A 26479-nucleotide genomic window follows, 5' to 3' on the forward strand; every position below is an offset into this window, starting at 1 on the left:
GAGACCCATGTCTTTATCCTACTCATTGAAAAGGCCTGTAAGGGGAGATGTGAGCAGACTTACCTTTCATCCAATATGCTATTACAAAGAAGGGTTGAGTTCCTGGTGTAACCACACAGATTACCTGTTGAAAAGCTACTCTGTCTGTTTCACCTGGGAGTGCATCCAAGCCATGGAGGACAGCCACGTGGGCTCTTTATTGTCAAGAGACCTCCTGTTGTCTGCTATTTGTCTAGTAATTCAGGAAGCACTGGTGTATTACTGGTTCCTTATTTATTACCACTGATAAATGATATCATAATACTGACCAGAGGGATTACAGAGCTCACAAAACTTTTCGTATAAGAACCATGATGTCAAAACACAGCAGAGGCCATCAAACACCATATTAATGAAGATCGTGTTAGCTTCTAATGATGATAATTATTGTATCAGAATGCAATTCACACTAATTATTAGTAAAAGTTTACAAACATTAAAAAGTGCATAATAACATTTGGATCTGATAGGGCTGGAAAAAGACATGAAAAACACAACATGAGGGCTTGACTGTTGTGATTGGTGCTCACGTGATTGCAAGGAGATCACTATCTTCATCTTTTACAGTGTGAAAAATACCTTCTAGGAAGGTGTGCTGTCCTCCAAGTTTAAAGAGTAGCATACAGCATTGTGAGAAATTTGATTCCATAGCCCAAGATATTTCCAGTTCTTAGTATAATCTTGGCTTTTCCTTTTTACCTTCCCAATTCAAAGATAATTCTAAAATTCTCATAATTAAAAATATTAGTTGGGAGAAGTTCTCCACTTGGGAATAAAACAATGTTCACAGACTGAATCCTGGTCTGTGCAGATATCACACAGACCCAATTCAAGTAATATTCACATTAATGGATATTTTCAAATGTCTGTATAATAAAGCAACAGAGTCTTGATGAATCTCTTAGACTTATTCATCAACATACAGTGATCATGGGGAAAGATGACATTTTAAAAAGTGGGTCCTGTCTTGTGCACACCACCACACTATGGAAAATTAAAAATAAGACAGCCCTTTTAAAAATGAGTGGTATAAAAATTCACAGTAATGTACATCATTTTGTTTTTCATAAGCAATCCGAGAAGGGGGGCAGTGCTGAGCATCTATAGTGTACAATACAAAACAGTGTAAATAACACAGCAGTAACACACAGATACAGAATGCTAAAAACAGTGCTTTCTGGATGGTTCTTTTACTGGGTGAATACTTGAGCCAGAGATATTTAAACTCTGGGGTTCAACCAACCCTCCGCAATTAGACACAATTAAATCCTCTGACATGGTAAGGGCCAGATGCTACAGGAAGAATCATCATCTAGGTCAGTGCTACTCTCTACAAGCATTTCATCATATGGTCATGTGAAAGGATCCGAACAAAAATGACCTCCAGACACAGGCCACATGATTTCAACCATTGCTAATGACAGAGGTAGAGAAAAGTCTGTCTGTAGCCACAGCCTCTGCCCCCGGTTTTAACATAAACAGCAGGTTCCTGCAATGCAGCACAGCCATTTTCTTTTGCCCCTTTTCACTCATGGGAACAAATGCACTCCAGCCGCGCCTGGAGATGGCAGACATCGTCAGGTGTTGCTCAAGGTCAAGGGGGGATGTTAGCTTTCAGATTTTGCTGCTTCTCCCTGGGCTTCCCCACTTTGTTCTGTTGAATTCCGCTGGGCATCTTCTTCACCTTCTTTGAGAGAAAATGGAAAAAAAAAAGATAAAGGAAAATATAAACAGCTGGTTCTATTTATATACTCTCAGTATGTTATGTTAGAAATTTCAGAAACCCATGAGAAGTCTGAAGTCCTCGCAGAGACAAGTGTATTTTCTTGGTACTCAGTTCACCATCAAGAAAATTGTTTATGTTTTTAAGGGCTAATTCTGTAAACTTTGGACAGAATGGCTCAAAAATAAAATAGTGTGAGAATTCTTGGAGTGGTTAATTATCAGCTATGTTTTCAATAAATAGCTAGGAAGTCTCATGCCCAGGTCATAGCACCTCAATTTAACTTTCACAGGTTGCAGGAATCAGAAGTCCCTTAGGAAATCAGATGTGGGAACGTGTTTACATTATCATGACTATTTTACAAAAGAAATATTTTAAATTTGCATTTTTCATTTTTTAAAGCCCTCAGTGATAAACCAGCTGATTTCTCAGAGGTGTAAAAGCAATCGTGGGCAATGAAAGGATATTATGGCAGCTGGTTAGTTCCTTGCCAAGCTGGTATAATGGCCTCTGGCCCACTCTGCCTGCTCTTAGAGAACAAGTGTATGAATAATTCAAACAAAACTATCCTCGTAACTGCCCACTGAGCAGTAATCTTAACCAGTAACACAACAGACGCTGAAATTGAACATTGCTTTCCCTCATATCGGGTCACTTCATAGGACTGCAAGCTGTAGGTCTAGTTGATATGTTTGTATGTGTTATTTGGTTCCAATGTGGCAAATATGGATGGGTAGACAAAATATTTCAGGGTGCTGCAATAATATAAATTATATCAAAATTTTCTAAGAGTTTATCATAATCAAATGGATGAAATTAAGTGGGCCAGTCTATTCTTTGGATCATAATGCTGAAAGGCAGCTTCTCCTCTACTCTTAAGCACAAACAAAACATCATACTATCACAATGATATTGAGTCTTTAGGGAAAATAAAAGTAGTTGTTCCCTATAAAAATCGTGTTCTGTTCTAAAGAGGTACTAACGGTATGACCAAGCATTCTGTTTCATTTTCATACATTGTTTTCTTTATTAAAGCAATGAATAGGCTTCCATGTTATACAGATGTGCAGATTAGCGTGCAACAAGAACTTCAAAAATAAGAGAAGCTCTCCCATCCAAGTACTAATCAGGCCCCACCCTGCTTAGCTTTGTGTGGCTCAAGGAGTAGGGTGCTGGCCCCATATACTGAGAGTGGTGGGTTCAAACCCAGCCCTGGCCAAGAAAAAAAAAAATAAATTAAAAGAAGCTCTTGGTAACCAAATGAAAGAAGTCAAATTAGGGCAGACATAAGAGAGTAGAATATGTAAGGATGAAAGTGACTGCATAAATACAAAATGAAGAACTCAACTCTCATGGACTTAGGACTTTCTAGGTGGCCAGGGATGCTTCTCAGGGCTTCGTATTAGGATGCAAACAGAGACCTATGGCTAAAAGGATGCAAAGTGAACATAGGTCAGCAATATAGTTCAGTATATGGTATAACCAAGCAAAACACTCAGGAATTACAAAGGAAGTCCCTCACGTTTCTCAGCGATGTTAAATTTGTCATTATACATTTGTCATTTTGAATATTTTAGACTTTTATATCGAGCAGTTTTTATTTTTAGTTCTTATACTTAGAAAAATAATGTCAGTGCTATTTATACTTTCCCTAGTTCTAGACTTTATGATTTCGAGGGATACAGAAAAATTTTCAAGGGCTTAGAGAACTGCAATTAACATGCAGAAATGTTTTGAGGAGACATTTAAATTATAAAGATATTTGAATTATTTTAAATCATTTAATCATATAACTAACACAAGATAGAAAATTATTTTATTATATTTATTCATATCAAATGGCAGTTTATTATCTAAGTTATTTATAATAATTTAGTATGTTTTCTTGTATAAGAAAGGTCTTGGGCCTAATAATTCTCAATTTCCGGGAGAACAGAAAAAGAAGAAATTAAATTACACTATGAATAAGAAAATGCCCTCATTAAGGGTGGTTAAAACGAATGTAGATTATTTAAAATCGAAAGTCATGTAAAAAAATATAAATCTTATGAAAGAAATTAACAAATTCTCAACTACTGCAGAATAAAAATTTATTTACCCATTCCATGTCACCAGACTGGAGTAATTCCCTATTATAGTCTTTCTAAGAGTTGCTTTGGGAAGTATCCCAGAGGTTACTTGTGAAACAATGAAACCTAAAGCCTATATAGGTCTAGATACTCCAAAGTGGTGATGGTCCTTTAGACATTGAATACATGCTGTTCTTGTGTATCTCAAGGAAGCACCGCTGAGCTGTTTCTTTAGTGTGTACATACCCGCTCTCAGTCAGTGTTCCAATAATCTGAAAGCTTTCCCACAAAAATTCTAATAGCAAAGCCACTGAATGGTTAGAGTTCAGAAACTGCAAATAAGTGCTTTTCACATATACAATATTACGGCTCCTTGATCAGGAATTCTTTTTACTTTTAAAGGTTATTTTTGCACAAGTCTCAAGAAAACACATTCAACTTTGATATTTACAGAAGGTACAGGACTTATTGTAATAAAAGTAAGGCTGTCAAGTATTTTAATGTGTCAAATTTGTGTTCCTTTTTCATCAGCAGTTAGACTCCTTAGGAGAGAACTCAAGGCCCAGTAAAAAGACAGTTTTTACAAACTTATTCTATGATGAAAGAGAAAACTCAAGGACCCTTTTACCTAAAATTTACTTACATAATAGACTATTTTACTTCTATTCTCAATAAAATTGATTCTGAAGGCCCTTTTCTTCTGAAACTGTTCTTAGAATCGAGGTCCATCACACTGATTCATGAATCTTGTTAAACATTTATGCATTAAACATTAGAGGTGGCCAATATTGTCAAGGGTAGAAGGTCTATCTTTGTTAAATATTCTACATAAGTAATTTCAGAGTTCTTAGAGAGGTTGAGATTAAGAAAACATGCCATTTTTTATTATTAATTGCATTAATAAAATCAGGTTAAGGCCTCTGCATTTCAGTGGGGATACCCTATAAGGAGAATCACTGAGAACAGAGTGAGATCAGTCCTAGACTTTCATCCTGCCCTGTTTTGAACTCCGTTAGGTTACTCTCAAAGGTGGCTTTTCATGCCTTAATCCTACTTAATGAAATGCTGCACATCATCCCATGGTAATAGATAAGATGTGTGCCAAATGACTCACCTGTCTTGTTGATATCAAGACCTGCTAATTTCAAGGCTAATTCATTGCTGTTGCCACTTGCAGAGGAAACCAGGATATCATGTATTGCATTTCTTCTACCTGTTCTTCCGGAAGCAATAAAATCTGCATATGTAGTTTCCACATCAGTCATTGCTAACAAATAATCCACATAGCAGGGACTACAAAAGAGAGAAAAAAATAACAGGCAAATGTAACAGTAATCAATGGCAAACATTTAACCAAGACACTTGTTAAACTTCTGGCCTACAAGACAGGGTTGTGAAACAACTGTCTTACTTATATGTTCATAAAGGAAGATGAGCTGTTTCTTGTCCTAAGTATAGAGGTCAAAGGTCATGGAACTTTTCCTATGCAGGGACGGACAGGAAACATGTAGGCTTTGAAGATCCCGTGATCTCCATTCCAGCTATTCCACGTTATCCTCATAGGTAAATGAAGCCACACAGTAAGACAACACAGTAAGAAAATGTAGTAAATCAACTTCATTTATAAAAACAGGCCGTGGGCTAGACTTGATACATGCCAGGGTTTGTTGACGGTTTAGATTATAGAATTTTCTTTCTCTAATACCATTTTAGTCTTTTAGTCTTTCAAAGGTGGCTATTCATGCCTTAATCCTACTTAGTGAAATGCTGCACATCATTCCAACTTAAAATAGGTGGGGGATGAGTGTCAGTGGTCCATCCTAGGAGTGAGTGAGTGCACCGTCTGTACAAAGCCTAAGAATATTAATGGAAATTGGCCACAATCCAGGTTGCTTTTCATTATCACCACACACCAGCAACTCTAAACAGTGTCATTGATCAAATACTGCTTCCCGTTCAGGAGGACACCTCCCTCCGGCCCTCTGGGTGAGTCACTGCTTGAGAAGAATGACACACTTTCTTGACTGCATCTTTGAAATAAAATACCAAAAGGTGTAAAAAAAAAAAAGATTACTCAAAATCACCTCATTTCTAAATTCCTGAATTTGGGAATTCCTTCCTTTTCTTTTTCTTTTCCTCCTATATTTAAATTAAACCCAGTTCTTCACTCTAGCCCTGTCTTTAATTTTTTGAACCATTTTTACCTTAGTTTCCTCTAGGTCCAGTCCTACAAGAATCACTTTGTGTAGCTTTTTCTTAGCATCAAGACATGCCTTTGATCTGTTGTCATCATTGCTTTGCTACCTTCACCTCGCTACTGGGAAAACACCACAGTCTGCTTTCTCTGATCTCTACAGGGTGGCTGAATGTTACCAGAAAAAGTCACAAAATTCTGCCAACTGGCTCAACCAGGAATTTCTGACTCTATTATTAGTATACACTTGGAGTTGCTCAGGGATTCTTTTGTTCACCTCTAGTTGACTCTTCCTTGTGTTTTTCTCTGCGGGGAGGATTTCAAACCCTGCTCAGTCCACACACCAAACACGATCTGCCCTAAGCGATGACTCTGCACCTTCCTTTCCTGAGAAGGTGTGGGACATCTGCTGTAAGTTCTCTTAATAGTCTTCCTTTCCCAAACAGCATTTCTCTGTATAATCACTATTCTTTTTGTTCTGGATGAGGTGACCTCTTTTTAAGGCACACTATTGATTTAATTTCCTTCCATCTCTCAAGCCATCATCCACTTCCTTTAACATGGCACACCGCGGCGAGCACAGTTTTATTTATGTTTCTTCCTTGATATCCATGTTAAATCACTTGCCAGGCCATGTTTGTTTTTATTTGACATCACTCATTTCCTATAAAACATAAGAAAATCTCTTACTAAGACTACTGCTGAGTTATTTTATTCCCTAAATTTTTCCATGCCCTATCTATCCAAAATGCTGCTATCAGAGTCACTTTTTTACTTTTCTGAAAGGCCTTCAAAACCTGCCCCACAGCCTATGAAAGACACAGGACATTTTTTTAGCATTTCTTTTAAGTCTTTTCGCCGTCTGGAAAGGATCCCCTTTTGCTGTTTTAATTTCAACTACTTGCTCTCATACTTGGTATGCCGTAGAAAAACACAATATTTTCCCAGAGCTTCTCTGGTGCATTTGCTCAAGTCTGTTACTCCACTTGGAATGCCTTTCCCCCTAACAAACTTGCTTGTTAAAATGGATTTGGCCCTCAAAACTCAGCCAAACACCATCTTGTTTTTTACTTTTTTTCCCTTGACTTTTCAGCTGGCAATTCATGGGGTTGATTGGTACCTGTACTGGGTACTTAAATTCTAAGTAGCATAAGGCGGATTACAGGCTCTGAAAGACAAGAACTGCATTTGTTAATATGTTAATCCCATACAATTCCTAGCAGAGTCCCTTATACATGATCAGTGTTAAATAAAAATATGCTGAATAGAAATGACCAGTGGGGGAGAAATGCATTCATCACTTGCCATCAGCATCCACAGAAAACTTCCCTGCTTCTTATTCCACTAAATTATAAATCTTAAAAATTCACTTACTTCAATCCAGAAGATTACACAGGTGAAGATAATTCAAGTGATCTGTTTTACCTTCACATAGTTAATTGAGTGCCTACTCTCTCTTTCTACTTCAGTCATCGGGCTACCTGTCAGTGACTGAGTTAGAGTGGAGATCAAGTTTCTGACCTTGGAGTAATTCAGTGCTATTAGTTGTAAGGATATTTTCATTATCTGCACTACCAGTAAACAACACAGTATTCAGTCTTTACATTATGTTAAATGTTTAGAATTAGACATCTACATCAACCTAGCAAATATACTCACAAACCTATAAGAGGAGGTGGAGTTTACAGGAATAAGCTCTTTCCACTATCATTTTCACTCCTGGTCTCTTTTTATGACTTTTCAAAACACAGGTTTTTTAAAAAGCACAAATGTTATTGTTTCTCATCTGATCATAATGCCATGAAGGAAAATATACTTATTTTTTCAAATGAAGAGAATAAGTCTCAAGATATTTTAAGTAACTGCTACCTTATACATAGAAACATGACTTAAACCTAGGTCTGTGGGTTTTGTGTAAAGGGCATTACAGATGCTTTGGTTTTTTCCATTATCAACACAAACTATCATAATAGCACAGGTGCCTATCAGGATTTATATCTAATTCACTTTGCTGACAATAGTTTTAAGGAGATTTGTAATATCAGGAATGAAGATAGGTGGTAAGATTTTCTATGGAAGATATGAATTAAAAGAAGGTTTACTGTGTTCTGATTTATTTATTTGGGAATGTTAAAAAGATCCGGTGACAATTCTACTTGTATGGGGGGAACCAACAACTTATTTTGAATCTTCATTTAGTGTACTCCTAAGCAATGAGCACATACAGAAAACAGCTGAGTTATGAAGATATAAATGCATGTTTCACTCATATATTAAATGTTCATGTATACACTGGTTTCTCTTCAGATCGTATAAATCTTTCACCTTTGAAAAGGTTCACGTGTAGTTTTCATTTTGTTTGAGTGAAATATAATACAGTGAGAAGAGCTTATTCCTGTAAAGGGGCACTCCCTTTAAGCATTATTAGATGTATTTGTTAATGTACATCCAATTCCAAACCTTTAACACTGAAACTAAGTACTAAACATCCAATTACAGTCGCCATTATAACTATGACTATCGTAAAAGCAGTAGTTTATTTCTTATATGTTTTTCCCTCCAGTTATTCAATTGCTTTTCTAGTGAAATAACAATAGTTGACAAATAGCACACACAAGGGAATGAAGGAAGGAATATAATTACATTTTAAATAAAAATATATGGATGTTTTCCTATATTTTTCTTTCTCTACAATTACACTTTTTTAGTGAATTCCCATTAGGTACTCAAAATCAGTTATTTCTACCCTCATGGTGGCTGGTAGACATAGGTCTTCTGTTTACAGATATATCTATCAGACATCTGAAAATATCTTTTATATCAAATATACCTGTATAAGATTACTTGTAGTTTTGCTTTGAAATTCTAGAAAACTGTCACCAAGAAAGCTGTCTAACAGATATTCACCAAGAAAATGACAAAATTCCAAATAAGTAAAATAATTGTGAGCAGCTGGTAGAAGTTTAATAGAGTAGCTGTTGGCCCCTATTCTGACCTTGTAACTGTAAACTTATTAGAAAAAGAAATCGGGAAAAGTTATCAAAAGTGGACTTTGAATCTTCACTATAGTTTCCTGTTTATGTAGTTATAACTGGAATTTTCTAGACATGACAAAATGATGGTATTAGATATAAATAAGGTAATAGTGTGGGTTTTTTAATGCAAACAATCCAATTATATTAATATTGAAAGTCTGATGAGAGAAAGAAAGGAGAAAGACATTTTATCAAATATTGAACAATTTAAAGTTAGATTAAATTTTAAAGCATAAATCTTTAAAACCTGAAGTCTAAAAATTGAGTGAAAATTCATGAATAAGGAATAAGAAACAAGCTTGTTCTTCCTTTTTCTCCTTAAAAGAGCCTATAACTTTCTCACTCTTTAACAACAGAAGTGGTACATTTTTGCTCTAAGAATTCTTCCTTTGTCTAACGGACCTGAGATTCATGATTCCCATTGGTCTTTTCCTTTCTTAATGTCCTTTACCTTTTGAAAATATCCTACACACAAACTATCAGAAAGAATAAACCAGAAGGTTTTACTGTAGCAGTATGGACAGATTAAGAGAGAGATCAAGAGACTGTAAAAAGTAGATACTTACGTCTCCTTTATCAGACAAATTGACGCATTCCACCCCGATACATCCTAGAAGTTGGGCCTACGAAGCTGCTAAAATGATTTTTATACTGACATTGAGTCATGAGCCAAATGGTGACTGGGTAACATGCTAATTTTACTCTTGTAAATGGGACACATGAAATGAGCTTCACAGACTTGGAAGAAGGAATGGAGAGAATGGCACCAGCATGCCTGGAAGACTTCTCTCTAACATAAACGGTAGGAATTCTTTTTAGGTTTAAAACGTAAGAAAATAAGAGAAAGAGATTTCTTTCTGTCCCACGGTTACAGATACAATCAGGTAACTTCTCAACTGTTACTTTATGGAATCACAGGATGTGTGTTAAAAACCCTTGAGTAATTTACTGTTTAGTGCTCTCTGTTAACATTTCTGAATTGTTCCGCTCTCACACATTATGGAAAACCTCGGTGAGCTCTTGTTCACATAGGAAAATCTACCAACGTTCACCATATAAAAATGCTTAAAACCTGAAAAAACGAAATATTTATTAACTCACTTAAAATACTACAAATAAATCAATTAACCTCTACCTAAATGGTTTCAAATGAAAGTGAAAGATAATTTCTGGAGCAAAAATACTCGTGCTAGGCATGGCGTGGTTTTACATTCGTAACTCTCATTGGCCAAATGTCTGGCTTAATAAAAGACATCTGGGCTTCTCGTGTTTGCTTCTGCATTCAATCTGTCTCAATATGTTGTTTTAGTTGAAGTGTATGAAGAAAATCTGGCCTCTCACAGATTTTTTTTTTTTTTAAGTTGGAAAAGTGAGGAGAATTTTAATTGCTTTCTAGAGAATTGTTGGTTTTTTTCAATGTGGAGCCTAAAACCGTATCAAAGATGCTGTCTGTACTCTGTATGGTTAAAATCCCCTTATCTTTCTTGCACTTTGAAAGGGCTTTGCCCACGCATATAGTTTTTGGACGATGAGGCACTGGTTAATAGAGTGGGTTATGCGTATTTTCCAAATAGTAGCGTGTTTTATTACACCATATCAACGCTCCTTAGCAAAACCACCTATCTCATCAGAAACATATTTAAGAATTGGAAAACTGACAGATTCACAGGGGCAGGTAAGTTGTCCAGAATTACCATTTTTGTTTGAAAGCTGCAGTTTTCACTGGCAACAGAACCTGCTGGGTTTTGCTTCCCTACAAGTGACAAGCAGCTCACTTTGTTCTTCAGGAAAATCTCCGCCAGATACCTGAGTCTGAATAAGTATAGTTCACACGTCAATCGTTCTTTCAAATGAAAAAGGTGATCCATGAAAAAAGTGACTGACTCAGGTCCCTACCAAATGCTCGCACCAGTGCCATGGTTGAGACAATGATGTGTTTTGATACACGTGAACTGCTATGGAGACTTCCCCTTTCATTATCCGGAATATCAAGGGGTCAGATTCAATATCAGTATTGCTTTTACTGCTTCATCACATACATTTTTATATAAATCTAGAATTTAATAATATTAATGGTGAAGAACATGGCTTTCTAGGACAGTTGAGCGCCCCTGACTTGCTTAGTGCAAAGGTGCCAGTGGTTTCCCCCACGCTATTTTTGCAGTAAATAAATGCAAAGTTAGACTTTTTTTTTTTTTTTTTTTTTGCAGTTTTTGGCTAGGACCAGGTTTGAACCCGCCACCTCCGGTATATGGGGCCAGCACCTTACTCCTTTGAGCCACAGGTGCCGCCAAGCCATTTTTCTTTTGACATAGGCACATTTTCATACTGTTTTTAAAAATCCATAACATATTCAATTGTATCAATTAATTTCTTTGCTGAAACTTCTTCGAGCCCATATCCAAATACTTTTTTCCCTAAAAACTGTAACAAATTAAAACTTTTTAATTTTTTTTTTTTTTTTACAGTGTTTTTGGCTGGGGCTGGGTTTGAACCCATCAACTCTGGCGTATGGGGCCTGCGCTCTACCCCTTTTGAGCCACAGGCACTGCCCACAAATTAAAACATTTAAATGAGAACTATTAGCCTGCAAATATTAATAAAGCCAGAGGCATTATTTTTCTTTAAGAAATATTTTCTATGTATACTTAAGCAACATGCTACCTCAAAGCCACCCTTTCCTCATGTCTGGCTCACCCCCTGACCATTCCCAACAACAGCAAATTTTTTGTCTATGCTCCTTAAAGTTTATTTACATCTTGTTTCCTTACTCTCCATAGAAAATCTTGCCTGACAACTTTCTAGAGAAAATTAAGGTCATCAGACATAAAATTCTTAAATTTCTGTTTCTTTATCCTCCTATCAAAAGTTATCCATCTCTTTTTTCAAGAAGCCTTTTGCTCAACATTGATACCTGACTGGTGTTCTTGATTCTTCCTTTTCTCCCATTATTATTCTTTTAATTCTGGCTTCTGCGTCTGTTCTTTGCCCCAACTACTTCTCCAATGCCTCCAAAATTGCTCACATCTTCTCTGTTATAAATTTTTCTTCTTTAACTCTGCATATTCTTTAAGACACTCATATCTTTTCCTTTTATCTACCCCCACACTTATAGGAAAAAGAACTGGATGCTAATTTTTCCTGCTTCCTCTTTATGTTAAATCAGTTTATTTTACACGCTTTGTAGTTTGACTTACAATTTAATTTACCATCAATTTATTAGAACTGTTTTCTCAAAGAAAAATCACTGCAGATTACTCGCTGAATTCGACAGCCTATAACAGGAGTCATCTAAATCAAATTATTTAGAGAATTTTACACTGTCACTTTTTTCTCCTTGAGAAGTTCCTCCCCTGTGGCTACCACAGTGACTATGCTCCATTGTTTCACCTATAAGCTTCTATTTCTTGCTCTTCCCCCTACTTACCTCTTAAAAATATCTTTGTTCTCTTTATTGTTCTTCATGTGTTGGTGATCCCATTTGCCTAATTACTTTAATTTCAACCTGCGTATTGATGACATGCAAGTTTTATAATTTTGGGACCTGATATTTCCAGAGGGTTCACTTGAGAATTTTTACTGTTTATGGAATATTCTACCATGGATGTCTTTGAAATCTCAACTTCGGTCTATTCACAATGAAATCTCTTGCTCTCTGTGTCCTCATCTCTACTTTCAAATCTATTCAGAAACTCTCTGTCATTGTGTTTATATTACCACTATTTTCTTAGGCACCTATGATAGAAATCTCAGCATTGTCCTCAATTACTTCTTGTCACTAATAATTCACATCCAATCATTTCTCAAACCACAGTATTTAATTCCATATCTATCCATTGTTTCTGAAATAGTCTTCATGTCCATTCTTCTGGTCACTACCTTATTATGTTTCTTCTTAACAACTTCAGTTGTAGGGTAACGACACACACTTATCCAAGCCTATGCTTCACCTATGTACCTTACATGTCACTAGAATTAACTTTATGAAATATAAAGAACACTCAAAAATCTTCAGTGGTTCCTGGGAACCTACAAAATAGAGTTATTTGGGGTTTTTTGTTGTTGTTGTTTTTTTTTTTTTTTGCATGGCTCTTAAGAGTTTGGAGACAACCTGCCTTACTGATAATGTATCTTTTGTACGTACTAAGGTCTGCCGTATTCCTGCTGGTTTTCTTATGCTGTTTTCTCAATCTGGAACATTCTTTATTCCAGTCAACATAACAAAAAACCTCTCATCTTTCAAGTTTACCTTATAAGTCCATCTCTTTTCCTGTCTCTAAGTAAGATACTAACTTTGTTATAGTATTTTACCTCTTTCTTTTGTGGGAATTCATTATTTTCATGTTGCTCTATTCTTTGGGTTATATTGTCCTTTATTTTAGACCTGGTCTTTGATATTTGAACCCTTCACAATGTTTGGAACAGAAGTTCACATGTTGTTGTTCTAACAAGAAATATTTTGTAGATTGTTCTTGATTATCTCACTCAAGATCCTCATAGGTTAAATAATTTTGTCAAGGTTATAAGTTGTCCACAGTGAAACTAGGTCAAGAAAGCATGTTTTGGCTTGGTGCCTGTAGCACCATGATTATGGCACCGGCCACATTCACTGGGGCTGGTGGGTTTGAACCTGGCCCGGGCCTGCTAAAACAACAATGACAACTGCAACAACAACAACAAAATAGCTGTGTGTTGTGGAGGGCACCTGTAGTCCCAGCTACTTGGGAGGCTGAGGCAAGAGATGTGCTTGAGACCAAGAATTTGAGGTTGCTGTGAGCTGTAATGAGGACGACATAGTGAGAGACTTTCAGAAAAAAAAGAAGAAAGCATCTGTTCCTGTCCTTACCTGGTTCATTTTTCTGTCCAGGAAAATACTTTTTTTTTTTTTATCAATTTAATAAGGAGATAAATTGGGATCATTTTCTCTAGCACATTTTCTCTTCGTTACATTCCCAATTATAATAGAGAATTAAAAAAAGAAAATAACAGCAGCAACAGAAAGCACTCTGGAATTCCTAGTAATCGATCTTATTTTCACATGATTAATGGTTTCCTCTTTTACTTTTGTTATCAACTATATACGATGAAAGTAGCAAATTAGTGCATGGAATAATTTGTTCTATCCTCTCTCCTCTTGTTAGGGCTTTTTACATCATTTATTTAATATTTCAGAGAATTTATAAATCATGTATGAGTTAATCTTTGCAACACTCCTGCTGAGACAGTCAATTAGCTGAAGAAGTACTCCTGGTTGGCAAGGGACAAGTAATATTACTAAAGAGAAGAGAGAGGTTAATCGATGTGACCAATGTCTTACACAATCAGTGGCCATACTGACATCAGAATGGGGATTGGGGTCTATTCACGTCAAAATCACAGAAGCATCATGAGCCTGGGGCTGGTAGTGTTTTTTGTTACATAACGTTTTGTAAATTCTTCATCTTATCTTCTCCTTTGCTGGCTCAAGGGTAGAAAATATTTTAAGAATGTATATGCTTTCATTAAAGCAGATTTTAATTCAACAAAGATTTTCCTCTGTGTTCAATAGATATTTAGATTTTGATAGGATGTTAGAACACTGACACATTTCTTCTCAAAATAACTCATACTAACTTTCCATGTTTAAAATCAGGGGAACAAATCAGTACCATTTCTTTTATTTAAACACATTTTAGTTTATTTATTTTTGTATGTGTGTTTATATATTTTTATGTATTGTTTTTAGAAAAGTAAATTTATGTCAGGTTAAGGTGAAAGTACAAACCACCAGGTCAAAATTTTGATTTTGATAGGTAGAATCCCTCTTGTGGTTATGTCCCACCCACAAAAGGTGTGCCACAAACCCCAACCCCAAGCACATTCAGGGAGAGCACCCACCCCTGGTGCTAACTCCCTTAGAAACATTTTCTGATCTGTTTCAAGGCATAACAAATGACCCTAAGGATCATATAACAGCTATGGTTTACTAGTGCTTTAAGTAGGTGCTATATTTAACCCTAAGTATATGTATTACATAACTTAAATTCTTAACTCTATCAAAATGGTACTCTCATTATTTCAGTTTTGAAGATGAAATAATAAAGGTTTACAAACCTTACATCATGGAACTGGTAGGTGATTTAACTATTTAAACAACCAGCAACCATTTTTCCACCTCCGTTTGTTCAATGTACTAAACTGAACTTCATTCTCTCAATAGTTTGCATCAATATTTCTTTTTAAATATATAAGCAGTTATCCTTCTGTTTTGAGACATTCCTTCCTTGAGTGATATTCTATGTCAGGAAAATCTGGCTTTTGAATAGACACCGCCATCTCTGTTTTGATTTCTACATTTTTTCTACTAGCACTTTCTAGCTCAGCTCCCACAGATGTGGGTATGTGCTCTAATTATCCACGTGCTGGTCTTCTAATTCAGATGCCTTCCTGACAGGCCTGCTTTGCTTTGTGACAGTAAAAGTATATTCCCTAGGGACTATGAGTTTGAGAAAGACCTAAAAAATATTCAACACCTAAACAAAGATTCCAAAATATGAAAAAAATGCAAAATTGAGATAAAGACTCATTTGATTAATAATATCATATTCTTCAAATGCAATTTCACTCAGCTCTCATATACTTAATTACATATGCATTATATTAAATCTATGTTTTGGGTACATTTTAATGTTGAACTAGAAGTGACAACAGGCAGGCTGAGGGGAAGGGAGCAGGAGTGCCACTGGAGACCGCCCTCTCCTGGAATAAAGGGTCAAGAACTAGTGATTCATTAAGTGGGAAGCTTGAAGGTAGAGGACCCTAGGATGACAATCTTGGAATTACTTCTAGATTTCGAGGCAGAGTCTCAAGCTGTCACCCTGGGTAGAGTGCCATGGCATCCTGGCTCACAGCAACCTCCAACTTTGGGCTCGACAGATCCTCTTGCCTCAGTTTTTCTATTTTAATTAGAGACAGGGTCTTGCTTTTGCTCAGGCTGATCTCAAACTCGTGAGCTCAAGCTATCCACCACCTTGGCCTCCCTCCCATGCCTGTGTTGGGATTACAGGCAGGAGCCACTATGGCCGGCTGTCCTAGATTTCTAATTTGGCTAAATGAGAGGACAGTGCTATTTGATAAATGCAAAAGAACAGCAGTTCTTCTTTGCATAGAAAGTCTAAGAAGGTCACTTGAACGCATCATAGTAAGACATTTAAATTAAATTCAGTGATCTTTTCCTTTCTGAATGAGTGGAAATGCCTTAATTAAAAACACACATTTCATCTGCTTTTCTTCAAGCAAGTATTTTCTCTACTGTGTCTAAATATCTATTCCAATTGAGATGGTGCTCAAATACTCCAATAAGCCTCTTTTCAGCCAAAAAGAAAAACAGTTGCTATGACTATGTTTCAACATGTTTTGAATATATGCATAATCACTGCCAATTTATCTTCTTTGCACATGTGAGTTTCCTATTTAGTACTTATCTTCTCCTTTAACTACTGATAATGGCATTGCTCAGTATTACGATCAAGGCTTCTTCTTTTTATTATAAGTCTGAATGATAGAATTTTTGTTGATCTTTTCCTTAATGGAATACTCTTCAATACAACATTTAGTATCCATCTTCTCTGACATTATATTTTATTTGAAGATTTTTCCATATATTTGTTTTAAATAGGATTTACAGATCTCTCAGGCATCTTAAAGTCAGTAGAATAGGTTCCAAAGAGTAGAGAGAATTCTGAGGAACAGAAATGTTAACACAAATTAAATCAATTTAAATATCATTAAGAAAGCATTGATTTGGCCACTGAGAAATATATCCATATATGACATAGTGGATATAAAAAATCAGTGAGATAATGAGATATTCCAATGAACAAAATATGAGGGCTGCACCTGTGGTTCAAAAGGGAGGTGGGTTCAAACCCAGCCCCAGCTAAAAAAAAAAAGAAACATAAAATATGAATGAAAGAATGTGGTAAACTCCTTATTTTAATAAGAACATTTTAAAATAAGAAACTCCTTAATAAAATAAGAACTTTTTAAAATATGTGCTTTTATTTTGGCCAAGAGACAAGTTGCAATCTGGAAAATCATTTGCATATGATTACCATCAATATTGAACAACTCTAATATTGACTCTACTATCAGCAATAGAAATTATCACTGTGACTATTCTATTCCTGGAACATTCAAGAAAGTACTTGAAATGGTAAACAGTAGTTTTAACAAATAAAAACTAACCTATCCAATGAAGACATTGCAATGAGCTTAGAAATCAGAAGACCTCAGAATCTTTTATTTGACTGTAACATAAAGTACTTCAAATTTCTATTCTTCCAGTTTCCCCTCCAAATTTCAGAAAAGGGTTTTATGTACTGTATAGGGTACAAAGAAAATATTTAAACAGTAAGAAACATTTTTGAATTCATTACTTTGTGGTAAAAATTAGACTTTCTTTGGTATATACATAACTAGAATACCTTTATTTAAACATTAAGAATTAGTAATGTCTAGATCTAATTCCCACTATATTTTGCATCAACCAAACTCATTTGAGTGATAATTAGAAGCCCTGGTGATTAGCATAGCTTTTAGGCCTTCATTGGGGCAGGTCACTTCTTAATTCACACCAACTTTAAATATCTATCTCACACAACCAAGGACTATAAACATACAGAATAAGCATGGTCCAAATGAAATAAAACAGGTTTCAGATAGGAAATTAGAGCCACGCTTGGTTACACTTCCATCTAAGGGCTTCATCTAAAGAGGTGTTCCACCTGGCTGCATGTGTAATGCACCTAGGGTGACTTTTACACTTACCAATGGGTGGCTCCACAATCAAATCTACTTTTAGTCAACATGATAATAATAATTTTTAAATTGAGAGCTTTATTGTATTGGTTCTAAAGGCAGCATACTAATTCACGATATTTGATAGGAATTGTATATGTGCATGTGCATTCATGTGTCCCAGTGCTTTAAAGTCGTGGGACCCTGTTCATTATACCTATCAAGTTTAAATGCAATTTGTCAGCTTATTACAGTGCAGATGAGCAAGGAAAAAGTAAAGACAATACTTTTTAAAATTTATTTATTAAATCATAGCTGTGTACATTAATGCAATCATGGCGTACAGTGTGGTGTTTTCACATACAATTTGAAATTATTTTCATCAAACTGGTTAACTTAGCCTGCATGTCATTTTCTTAGTTATTGTGTTAAGATGTTTATATTCTACTTTTAGAAAGATTCACTTGTACCCTTGTGAGATAAACCATAGAGGTGATCCCTTCAATCACCCTCCTTCCACCCATCTACTCCTCTCTCCCTCCCTCTCCCCATATTCTTAGGCTATAATTAGGTTATAGCTTTCATATGAAAGCTATAAATTAGTTTCATAATAGGGATGAGTACATTGGATACTTTTTCTTCCATTCTTGAGATACTTTGCTAAGATGAACATTTTCCAGCTCCATCCATGTAAACATGAAAGAGGTAAAGTCTCCATCATTCTTTATAGCTGCATAGTATTCCATGGTGTACATATACAATTTATTGATCCATTTGTGGATCGATGGGCACTTGGGATTCTTCCATGATTTAGCAATTATGAATTGGGTTGCAATAAACATTCTGGTATAAATATCTTTGTTATAAAGTGATTTTTGGTCTTCTGGATATATACCTAGTAGAGGAATTGTAGGATCAAATGGCAGGTCTATTTTTAGTTCTCAAAGTGTACTCTAAACATCATTCCAAAAGAGATATATTAGTTTACATTCCCACTAGCAGTGTAAAAGTCTTTCCTTTTCTCCACATCCATGCCAACATCTCTTGTTTTGGGATTTTGTGACGTGGACTAATCTTACTGGAGTTAAATGATATCTCAAAGTAGTTTTGATTTGCATTTCTCTGATGATTGAGGATGATGAGCATTTTTTAATGTGTCTGTAGGCTGTGTACCTGTCTTCTTCAGAGAAGTTTTTCTTCAAGTCCCTTGCCCACCCTGAGATGAGATCACTTGTTCTTTTCTTGCTAATACTCTTGAGTTCTCTGTGGATTCTGCTTATTAAGCCTTTGTCAGAGACAAAACCTGCAAATATCTTCTCGCACTCTGAGGGCTGTCTGCTTGCTTTACTTACTGTTTTTGTGGTTGTGCAGAAGCTTTTTAGTTTGATCAAGTCGCAGTAGTGTATTTTTGATGTTGCTTTGATTGCCCGAGGGGTCCTCCTCATAAAATTTTCGCCCAGGCCAATTTCTTCAAGAGTTTTCCCTACACTTTCTTCTAATATTTTTATAGTTTTATGTCTTAAGTTTCAATCTTTAATCCAGTGAGAGTCTATCTTAGTTAATGGTGAAAGGTGTGGGTCCAGTTTTAAAGACAATACTTTTCATTTATTAAAATACATAGTATAAGTTTTCTGGAAATCTTTAGGAAATTAATATGTTCATTTATTAAAGTACATAGTGTAAGTCTTCCGGAAGTCTTTAGAAAATTAACATGAAATGGTAAAACACAGAAATCGTGTTGCTTTGTTTACTCCCTAGCTTGAAGCAAAGCAACAGCAGAATTACTCTGAAATTTAAATTAAGAAAAGTTATACTGTATAAAGTCTAGTCAAACGTTGTCTAATTTGCCATGCCTTCTTTTAAGCAAATTAAAATTTCTGTTTTCACTCTCCCCATCTCAGATTTAATGTATGATAACTCTGTTCCCCATCTTGTTTTCCTGAGCTCTTGTCTTATCTCCTCAATATCTTTCTGTATTTATTATTGAACAATAGTTCAACTGTAAACGACTATCAATTCAGGCAGAGTCACTCAAAGAAGGAAGGGAGATATTCTTACAAATTTTTAACATAGAAATAACACTTTAAAAGTGAGCTACACAAAAGCAACATTTAAAATACTGTTAAAGCTAATGTTTGCAGGTAATTCTATCATTATCATCCCTCTTAATGAGGCAAGAGAGGTGAGCCATAGAGGGAATGCAGTGTTAAGGACGGGGAAAATAAGCAGCTATTACCATCTAGTCTACCCACATCCAGTTAATTTAGAAGATAGGGAGTTGGGGGCCATAATTATTACAGTACTCGTTTGCCCTCTGATGCTGGACTTCAAATATTTCTCTGGACTTTTATTTTCATGCCTCCGAAATGTAGGTTTCCAGACTAAAGACATATTTGAAATCTTTTCTAGGTCTAAAAGTCACTGACCTTAAGTCTGTGTGCCCTTTATAAAGGCCAAGTTTTCACAAAAAATAGCATTCTTCTGGAAAGTCTTTGAAGTAAGGAAAAGCTATATTTAGAAAGCCCCTTTAGGCATTCCTGGGTGTTCTCATGTCTTGCAGCTATTTATAACCAGGTGCAGGCCAATAGGACAACAGATTGGCTTTAACTAATCATTGCCCAGGTCTTTCTGAGAGTTAAAGAGAGTTTTTCATTATTCTAAATGTGGATTTAAGAAAGTGTTGAAAACGAGAATTTTTTAAATTTATTAACTGAATTGCCCTGTTGTTTGCATGGCCTGACATGGAACATGATTTCAAAGGTTGCCTTTCTGTTTGGGAATATAGCTGGCACACTGCTGTGACACAGATATGGTACAGAATCCACATATTCAACTGTTTTGTGTTCCCAAGTGTGAGTCATTTTCTTATAAATTTCATACCAATGTATTTCAATTTGAATGCAGATAGAAATTTATAAAGTTCTTCAAGCACTGCTTTTCATTCTTATAAACTTTGTTGATTTTAATACAAAGGACTTTATCAATTTAACAGAGTAAAAATTTTTTTTGATATTGGACACAATACAAATCAAAAGAAAACAAAAATATCATTACGAAAAAAACCCCAAAAACCTCAAATAGAAAATGAGATATTGCCTGTATTCCATGATGTTAGTGATGTTAGTAAAAGATATTATGGCTTAGAGACTAGACACTGACTCCCATTATAAACAGCTTTTGTCTATATTAGCTGCCTGAAGGAAGATGATCTCTCAAGGATCTTTTGTAGTTTGTTTATCATTTTTTAAACTGCAGTTTAATTCAATAACATTGGCAAACATCTTGACGTTATCTTACAAAGATTAATACTCAAATTCCCAATGACTCAGCAATTCTACTCTTAGTTCCAATATGTTAAGATAAATCTTGCACATGGGTACCAGGAGACATTCAAATAAATGTTAGTGAAATATTGTGCCTAACAGATCCACAAAGAGCCAAATATCACCAGCAAAATAATAAACACGTTTTCTGTATTTACGCATGTAACATATTACGCAGCAGCAATGAAACTGAACTAGTACTAGTTAAAATGGATAAATGTTAGAAACCCAATGTGGAGTGGGGAAAAAGCAAGCATAGAAAATTACATAAAATACGATGGCAATTTTATAAGACTCAAAAACAGGCAAAATCACATGTAAATTAAAAAGAAATAAATATTAAGTATGTGAATAAAAACCAAGAGCAAAGTGACTTTTTTGGTGACAGTACAAGGGCAGAACCAAGAGGAAATACAAAGAAAAATTCAGCAGTGTTGATTCTAGTCCCTAGTTTTGGTGATGTGTTTGCCGGAGTTTATTTCATTACATTTCATAATTTATATGGATTTTCACCTATTTTTTTTTTTACAGGTGTCAATTTTATGATCATATTTTTAATGTGAAAATCATTTAGATGGCAAAGATAGACATTAATTACAGAGATGGGGATCCGCTCCAAACAACATGTGTATTTATCAGTCTTTGTACTCAGAGAACTTTCAGCTACAAAATTCTTCCTTGTTTATATGAGGACTTGATGTTCCATAATGAAATCTCCTACGTTGGGACAATAGTCTATCTTTTTTAAGTGACGCTATTCCTTTAGCTGTCTAGAAATTTTATAAACAACTGATTAACTACGTCTATTCCTGAGAGATTGCAGAAAAAGAACAGGGTATGGGCGGCAAGCGCATGAGTTATTGGTAAAACGCATTCCCGTATAAAAATAGCACATATTAATACCCCATCGGACAACTCAGAATTGTTATTGTAGGCATATCTCAATATCATATACTGGTAAAGGAATAAAATAATCAAATATGAGGAAATTTCCTCTTATTTTGACAGTAGTTCCAGGGTGCTATTTTAGATCATTAATTGACCTTTATGTTTTGGAGTGTTTGTGTGTTTGGGTTTTGTGATAACCAGATTATGCTAATTTTTTTATTTCACTCTTTAATGAAATGGCTTCTGTTTTCCCTTGGGAATACAGAAGATAGCAATAACAGAATATGGACAACTAGCGGTGGCAGTACTATGAGTATGCCACCCGTGGAAAAGGAAAAAATAACAGTTTTAGTAGCTAGCGATTCTGAAATTGCCCTTAACCGGCAATTTAAGGACAATTTCAGAATCATTATGAAATGTCCTCGCAAATATGTTTTGTGGTAAGGTGACTACAGCTAATAACAATGTATTGTATATTTCAAGTTAGCCAGAAGAGATCATTTTTAATTTTATCACCACAAAGAAATAATGACTCTTTGAAGTGATGAATATGCTAATTCCCTAATTTGATCACTGCACAACATACACCGGCACTGATGTGTTACACTGTCCTCCACAGACGGGTACCATTACTATGTGTCTATTATTAATTGTTTTAAAAACCAAAAATGTTCCCAAGTACTATAGCTAAAAGCTTATCGGAAGGATTTTGTACTCATTCTCAAGTACATTGACTAGTAAGTCTATGGAAAGTACTATGTCTAATTGTAAAAGATAATATGAAGATTATTAAAAATCAGCCTCAAAACTAGATAAATTTTCAGCTATGTCAGCAGTCTGAGATCCAGGTTTTCATGTCACAAAGTCTTCTGTCACAGATCCTGGCAAATATGGGGTCTGTATTGGTCTTATAATTACCCTTAGAATCATGGGGGCTTATTCATTCATTCAACACATTTTCTTGCTCACATTCCACATCTCAGTTATAGTGCCAGGTCCTAGACGATAGAAGTTAACGCACAAAGACAAACACCTTTACTGTCGTATTATCCTTTCATCATTTATTCACCCATCTGTCATTCAACATGCGTCTTCATTCTGAGAGCTGATGAGGGCTCCAATGCTCTGTTAAACACTGAGTACACAGCTGCAGATGACAGGACTAGCCCCTGTGTTTTCCTTGTCTTAGCATAAATTGTAATATTCCTTTGCCCAGGTTTTGATCTCAAATTGCAACGTAGAGAAAATTGTCAGTGGGATTCTGATATGCACAGATAAATGGAAACAGAGCCACTGTTTCACGTGCCCCAGTCTCCTACCCTCCAGCTCCTGATGTGCGCTCATTTTGATTCTGCCAAGACCAAGCCCAGATGTGCTCCAGCAATAACCAAGCCAACTTCCTCAGCCCACAGACTGGGGGTGTTTGCCACTTGGAAGACTTGATTCCATACGGCTCTTAATTTTAATAAGCAACCAGAGGGTCATGGAGACAACTGGTGAAACTGACTTGTATTAAAAGAAAATATCAAAAACTTTAATCTGTGGCTCCACACGCCTAATCCCCTGGGGTTGAAGCACCGGCATGGAGATCACTAAGTGTACTTAGTAACAATGAGCTAAAAATGGAAAGAAAACATCATGCTGTTATTGTATTCATTCCCCTCCAAGGTATTGCCTGACAAACACCATAACCCCGAGGGAACTGAGAACAGCTCCTTTGTAGGTAGGTTATGTCCATCTTTTTTCCAATAGTCTCAGCATCACATCCAGCTTTCAGCACACATAATTTAAGGCGATTGAATGTTTGTGGCTCAGTGTTCCTACCTGATTGGAAACCTTCTTCTTGTCCTTAATTCATTGACTGTACTGGATTTCCTTTTTACTGGAGACGACCCTCAGGTTTCTGCCAGAAATTGCTCCTTTGGGCAAACCAGGCCTTCCCAGAAAATCAGGAAACTGAAATGGAGACAGCAAGAGAAAGGGAAATTATCTGTACACACAGATACAACTTTTAAAGGGGTTTTGAAGTAAATGTTCAAGTTTATATCTTCTAAACAGTATACTAATAGAATTTCACAGCTTATGAATTTCAAATCTTACAAAGCAAACACATGACAAGAGTTAGGGTGCATTTTAGGCCCACAAGCCAGGCAGAGAATTCAAAAAAGATCCCGTTACCCTTAATTAACCAAGACACAAAGTGAGGACAAAAAAGGCAAGTTTTCTAAGTCTTTTTCTTTAAAATCACGTTAGTTTTCTGGTTGTCACTGAAGACTTCTTTTCTTCAGTTTTCATGTAGATCCTCGGAAACTTAATTTGACTAAACTTAATTATTCACAAACATAGAGACTCGAAGGACATTTTGCTGAGATCTTTAAGGTCTCTTCAAGTTTTATCACTCGCCAAAGTCTTTGTGTGTAGTTCCTTTTGTGATGGGGCAGTGGGGAGAGAACCAACCTGCTGACTGCTAGTCAGTGTTTAAGATGGGCATCAGATAAGGAGAAGCAACAGAAGCAACGGAGCTCCTCTGTTGGGGTTTTAAAATAATACAGCAGTTTTCTGAGTGACGGAGAGAGCAGCTTCTTCAAATTACAGACATATCTGTTACAGACCATCTGTCCCTAAATTCCACACCAGCATTAATGGAAACCAAGTGACACCATCTCTCTCCTTCCTTTCATTTCTTGGCCATTCTCATAAAAATTATTTCACTCTTTAAGGTCATGCTCTTTTCCATCTGTTTGAAAATATCAGAGTCTGGGAAAATGACACATAATGAGCCATCGTCGCTGGGAAACTGTGCCAGGGACGGCCCTGCAAGGGCCGTGGACTGTCAGGGGACTAGACAGGGTTCAGATTGTCTTTGCAGTTCCCCTAGAAGCAGGGCCTGAGATAAGAATTTGAATGCAAATTGTTCCTGAAAAGTGGTTTCAGGAAACTCAGGAGTAGAAAGGGAATTGAGAATAGAGACTTGGAAGGAATCCAGTGGAACCACGTTACTCAGCAGTTTTTTGGTGTAGGGCTCCCTTGTTATTCCTTCAGAGGAGTCTTGCCAGCTTCTGCGGAATGTGTCTCAGAGTTATCCCAATCAGCGAGGAAACGGAAGAACCTTATATTCCAAATCCCCTTTGAAACTGGTGGAAAGCTATACCCAGATATATTGTCTGCTGCACAGTTCTGTCCTGCCCTGAAGTAGACATTTTCAGATGATAGCACCATTCTGTCACTATGGAATGATGAGTGCTAGGGAGAGGGGGAAGGGGCACTTGATACAGGTAGTGAGGTATTGAGGATGAGCTCGTAGACCACGGGGGTAACCTTAGAATCTTGGGTCAGCAGTTTTCCTTTGAAGTATAAGTAGATACTAATGTATCTAGCTATTTCCTCTATCAAATCAAATTAAGGTTCATTAAGTCCCTTATCTCATGGAAAACTGTGTCTTTGATACAATCCTAGTTTAAAAAAAAAGAGAGAAAATCAACATTCCGTGTGGGCCATTCATTCATTCACAAATTTTTACTGAACATTAACCTATGTCAAGGACTAAGTTAGACAGCCATGTAACCATTATAAAAATCATTGTCTTACCATTTAGAGTTTATTCAAAGCAAATTCATAATTGCTATACAAATTATCACAGGCAGAACTTTAATTCATGCTGTGCCCAGTAGTAAGGGACCTTTCTGTAAAAGGCAGTTTTGGAGATGCAGGTAGCAGAATGAGAATGAGGGGTTAAGTATGTGGGACAAAAAGAAGAGAAATTATAGTAGAAAAAAAAATAATGGTTAAGGAACAGGACAGAAAGGAGTTTCATATAGAACTGGTATAAGGAGTGCACAGAGGGATATAAGGAAAGAAGACCAAGGGGAGGATCTCGTAGCAGCCAGGTAATGAATGGCTTATGTCTGTGTGACAAGGCTGTGCAATCCAACCCGAAGGAGGATGGGGAGCCACTGAATGATTTTGACTGGACAACTGAAGTTAGAAGAGAAGACCAAAAAAAAAGTTAATCTGTGTTACATGATCAAGTGTTTATTATTTGTTTTAGAAAGTCATTTTGGAAATACTGAGGCCGTATTTTTTGGAGAAGGGTGGTTGCAATGCTAGATACAGAAAGATTAGTTAGTCCATTAAGTCAAACAAGTTAAATATAAAAATTATGACCGGGGATTCTTTTCTTTCAGAACATCCATGTACCAACACTTTTCGCCTCCCTAACTTCAGGTCAGGAATCTGTTGTCACTGGATGTGGTGTTTCCCCGTAGGTAACACAGTGTTTCCCGTAAGTAACGCAGTGTTTCCCGTAAGTAAGACAGTGTTTCCCCGTAGGTAACGCAGTGTTTCCCCGTAGGTAACGCAGTGTTTCCCATAAGTAACGCGGTGCTTCCCTGTAAGTAACCCAGTGTTTCCCTGTAAGTAACCCAATATTT

General features: G+C 36.2%; 1 protein-coding gene across 1 annotated transcript; it reads right to left on the reverse strand.

Moving 5' to 3' along the window:
• Positions 1 to 262: 262 nt before the first annotated feature.
• PKIA (cAMP-dependent protein kinase inhibitor alpha) lies at positions 263 to 23921 on the reverse strand. Its single transcript, XM_012809793.2, has 3 exons — positions 23874 to 23921; positions 4946 to 5124; positions 263 to 1726 (listed from the first exon to the last, which is right to left on the reverse strand). The coding sequence occupies exons 2-3, from the start codon at positions 5094 to 5096 to the stop codon at positions 1647 to 1649; spliced, it is 231 nt and encodes a 76-aa protein (XP_012665247.1). The 5' UTR covers positions 5097 to 5124; positions 23874 to 23921; the 3' UTR covers positions 263 to 1646.
• Between the last annotated feature and the right edge of the window lie 2558 nt (positions 23922 to 26479).

Source organism: Otolemur garnettii, unplaced genomic scaffold (assembly GCF_000181295.1).
Source record: "Otolemur garnettii isolate 467f Iridium unplaced genomic scaffold, OtoGar3 scaffold00004, whole genome shotgun sequence".
Classification (NCBI taxonomy): Eukaryota; Metazoa; Chordata; class Mammalia; order Primates; family Galagidae; genus Otolemur; species Otolemur garnettii.

Excerpts from the sequence above, each read along its gene's own strand:
- PKIA (XM_012809793.2), bottom strand. The coding sequence starts at position 5,096 with ATGACTGATGTGGAAACTACATATGCAGATTTTATTGCTTCCGGAAGA. Across the intron at positions 1,727-4,945 it reads TCTTGATATCAACAAGACAG|AAGGTGAAGAAGATGCCCAG; the intron begins GTGAGTCATTTG and ends TTTCTCTCAAAG.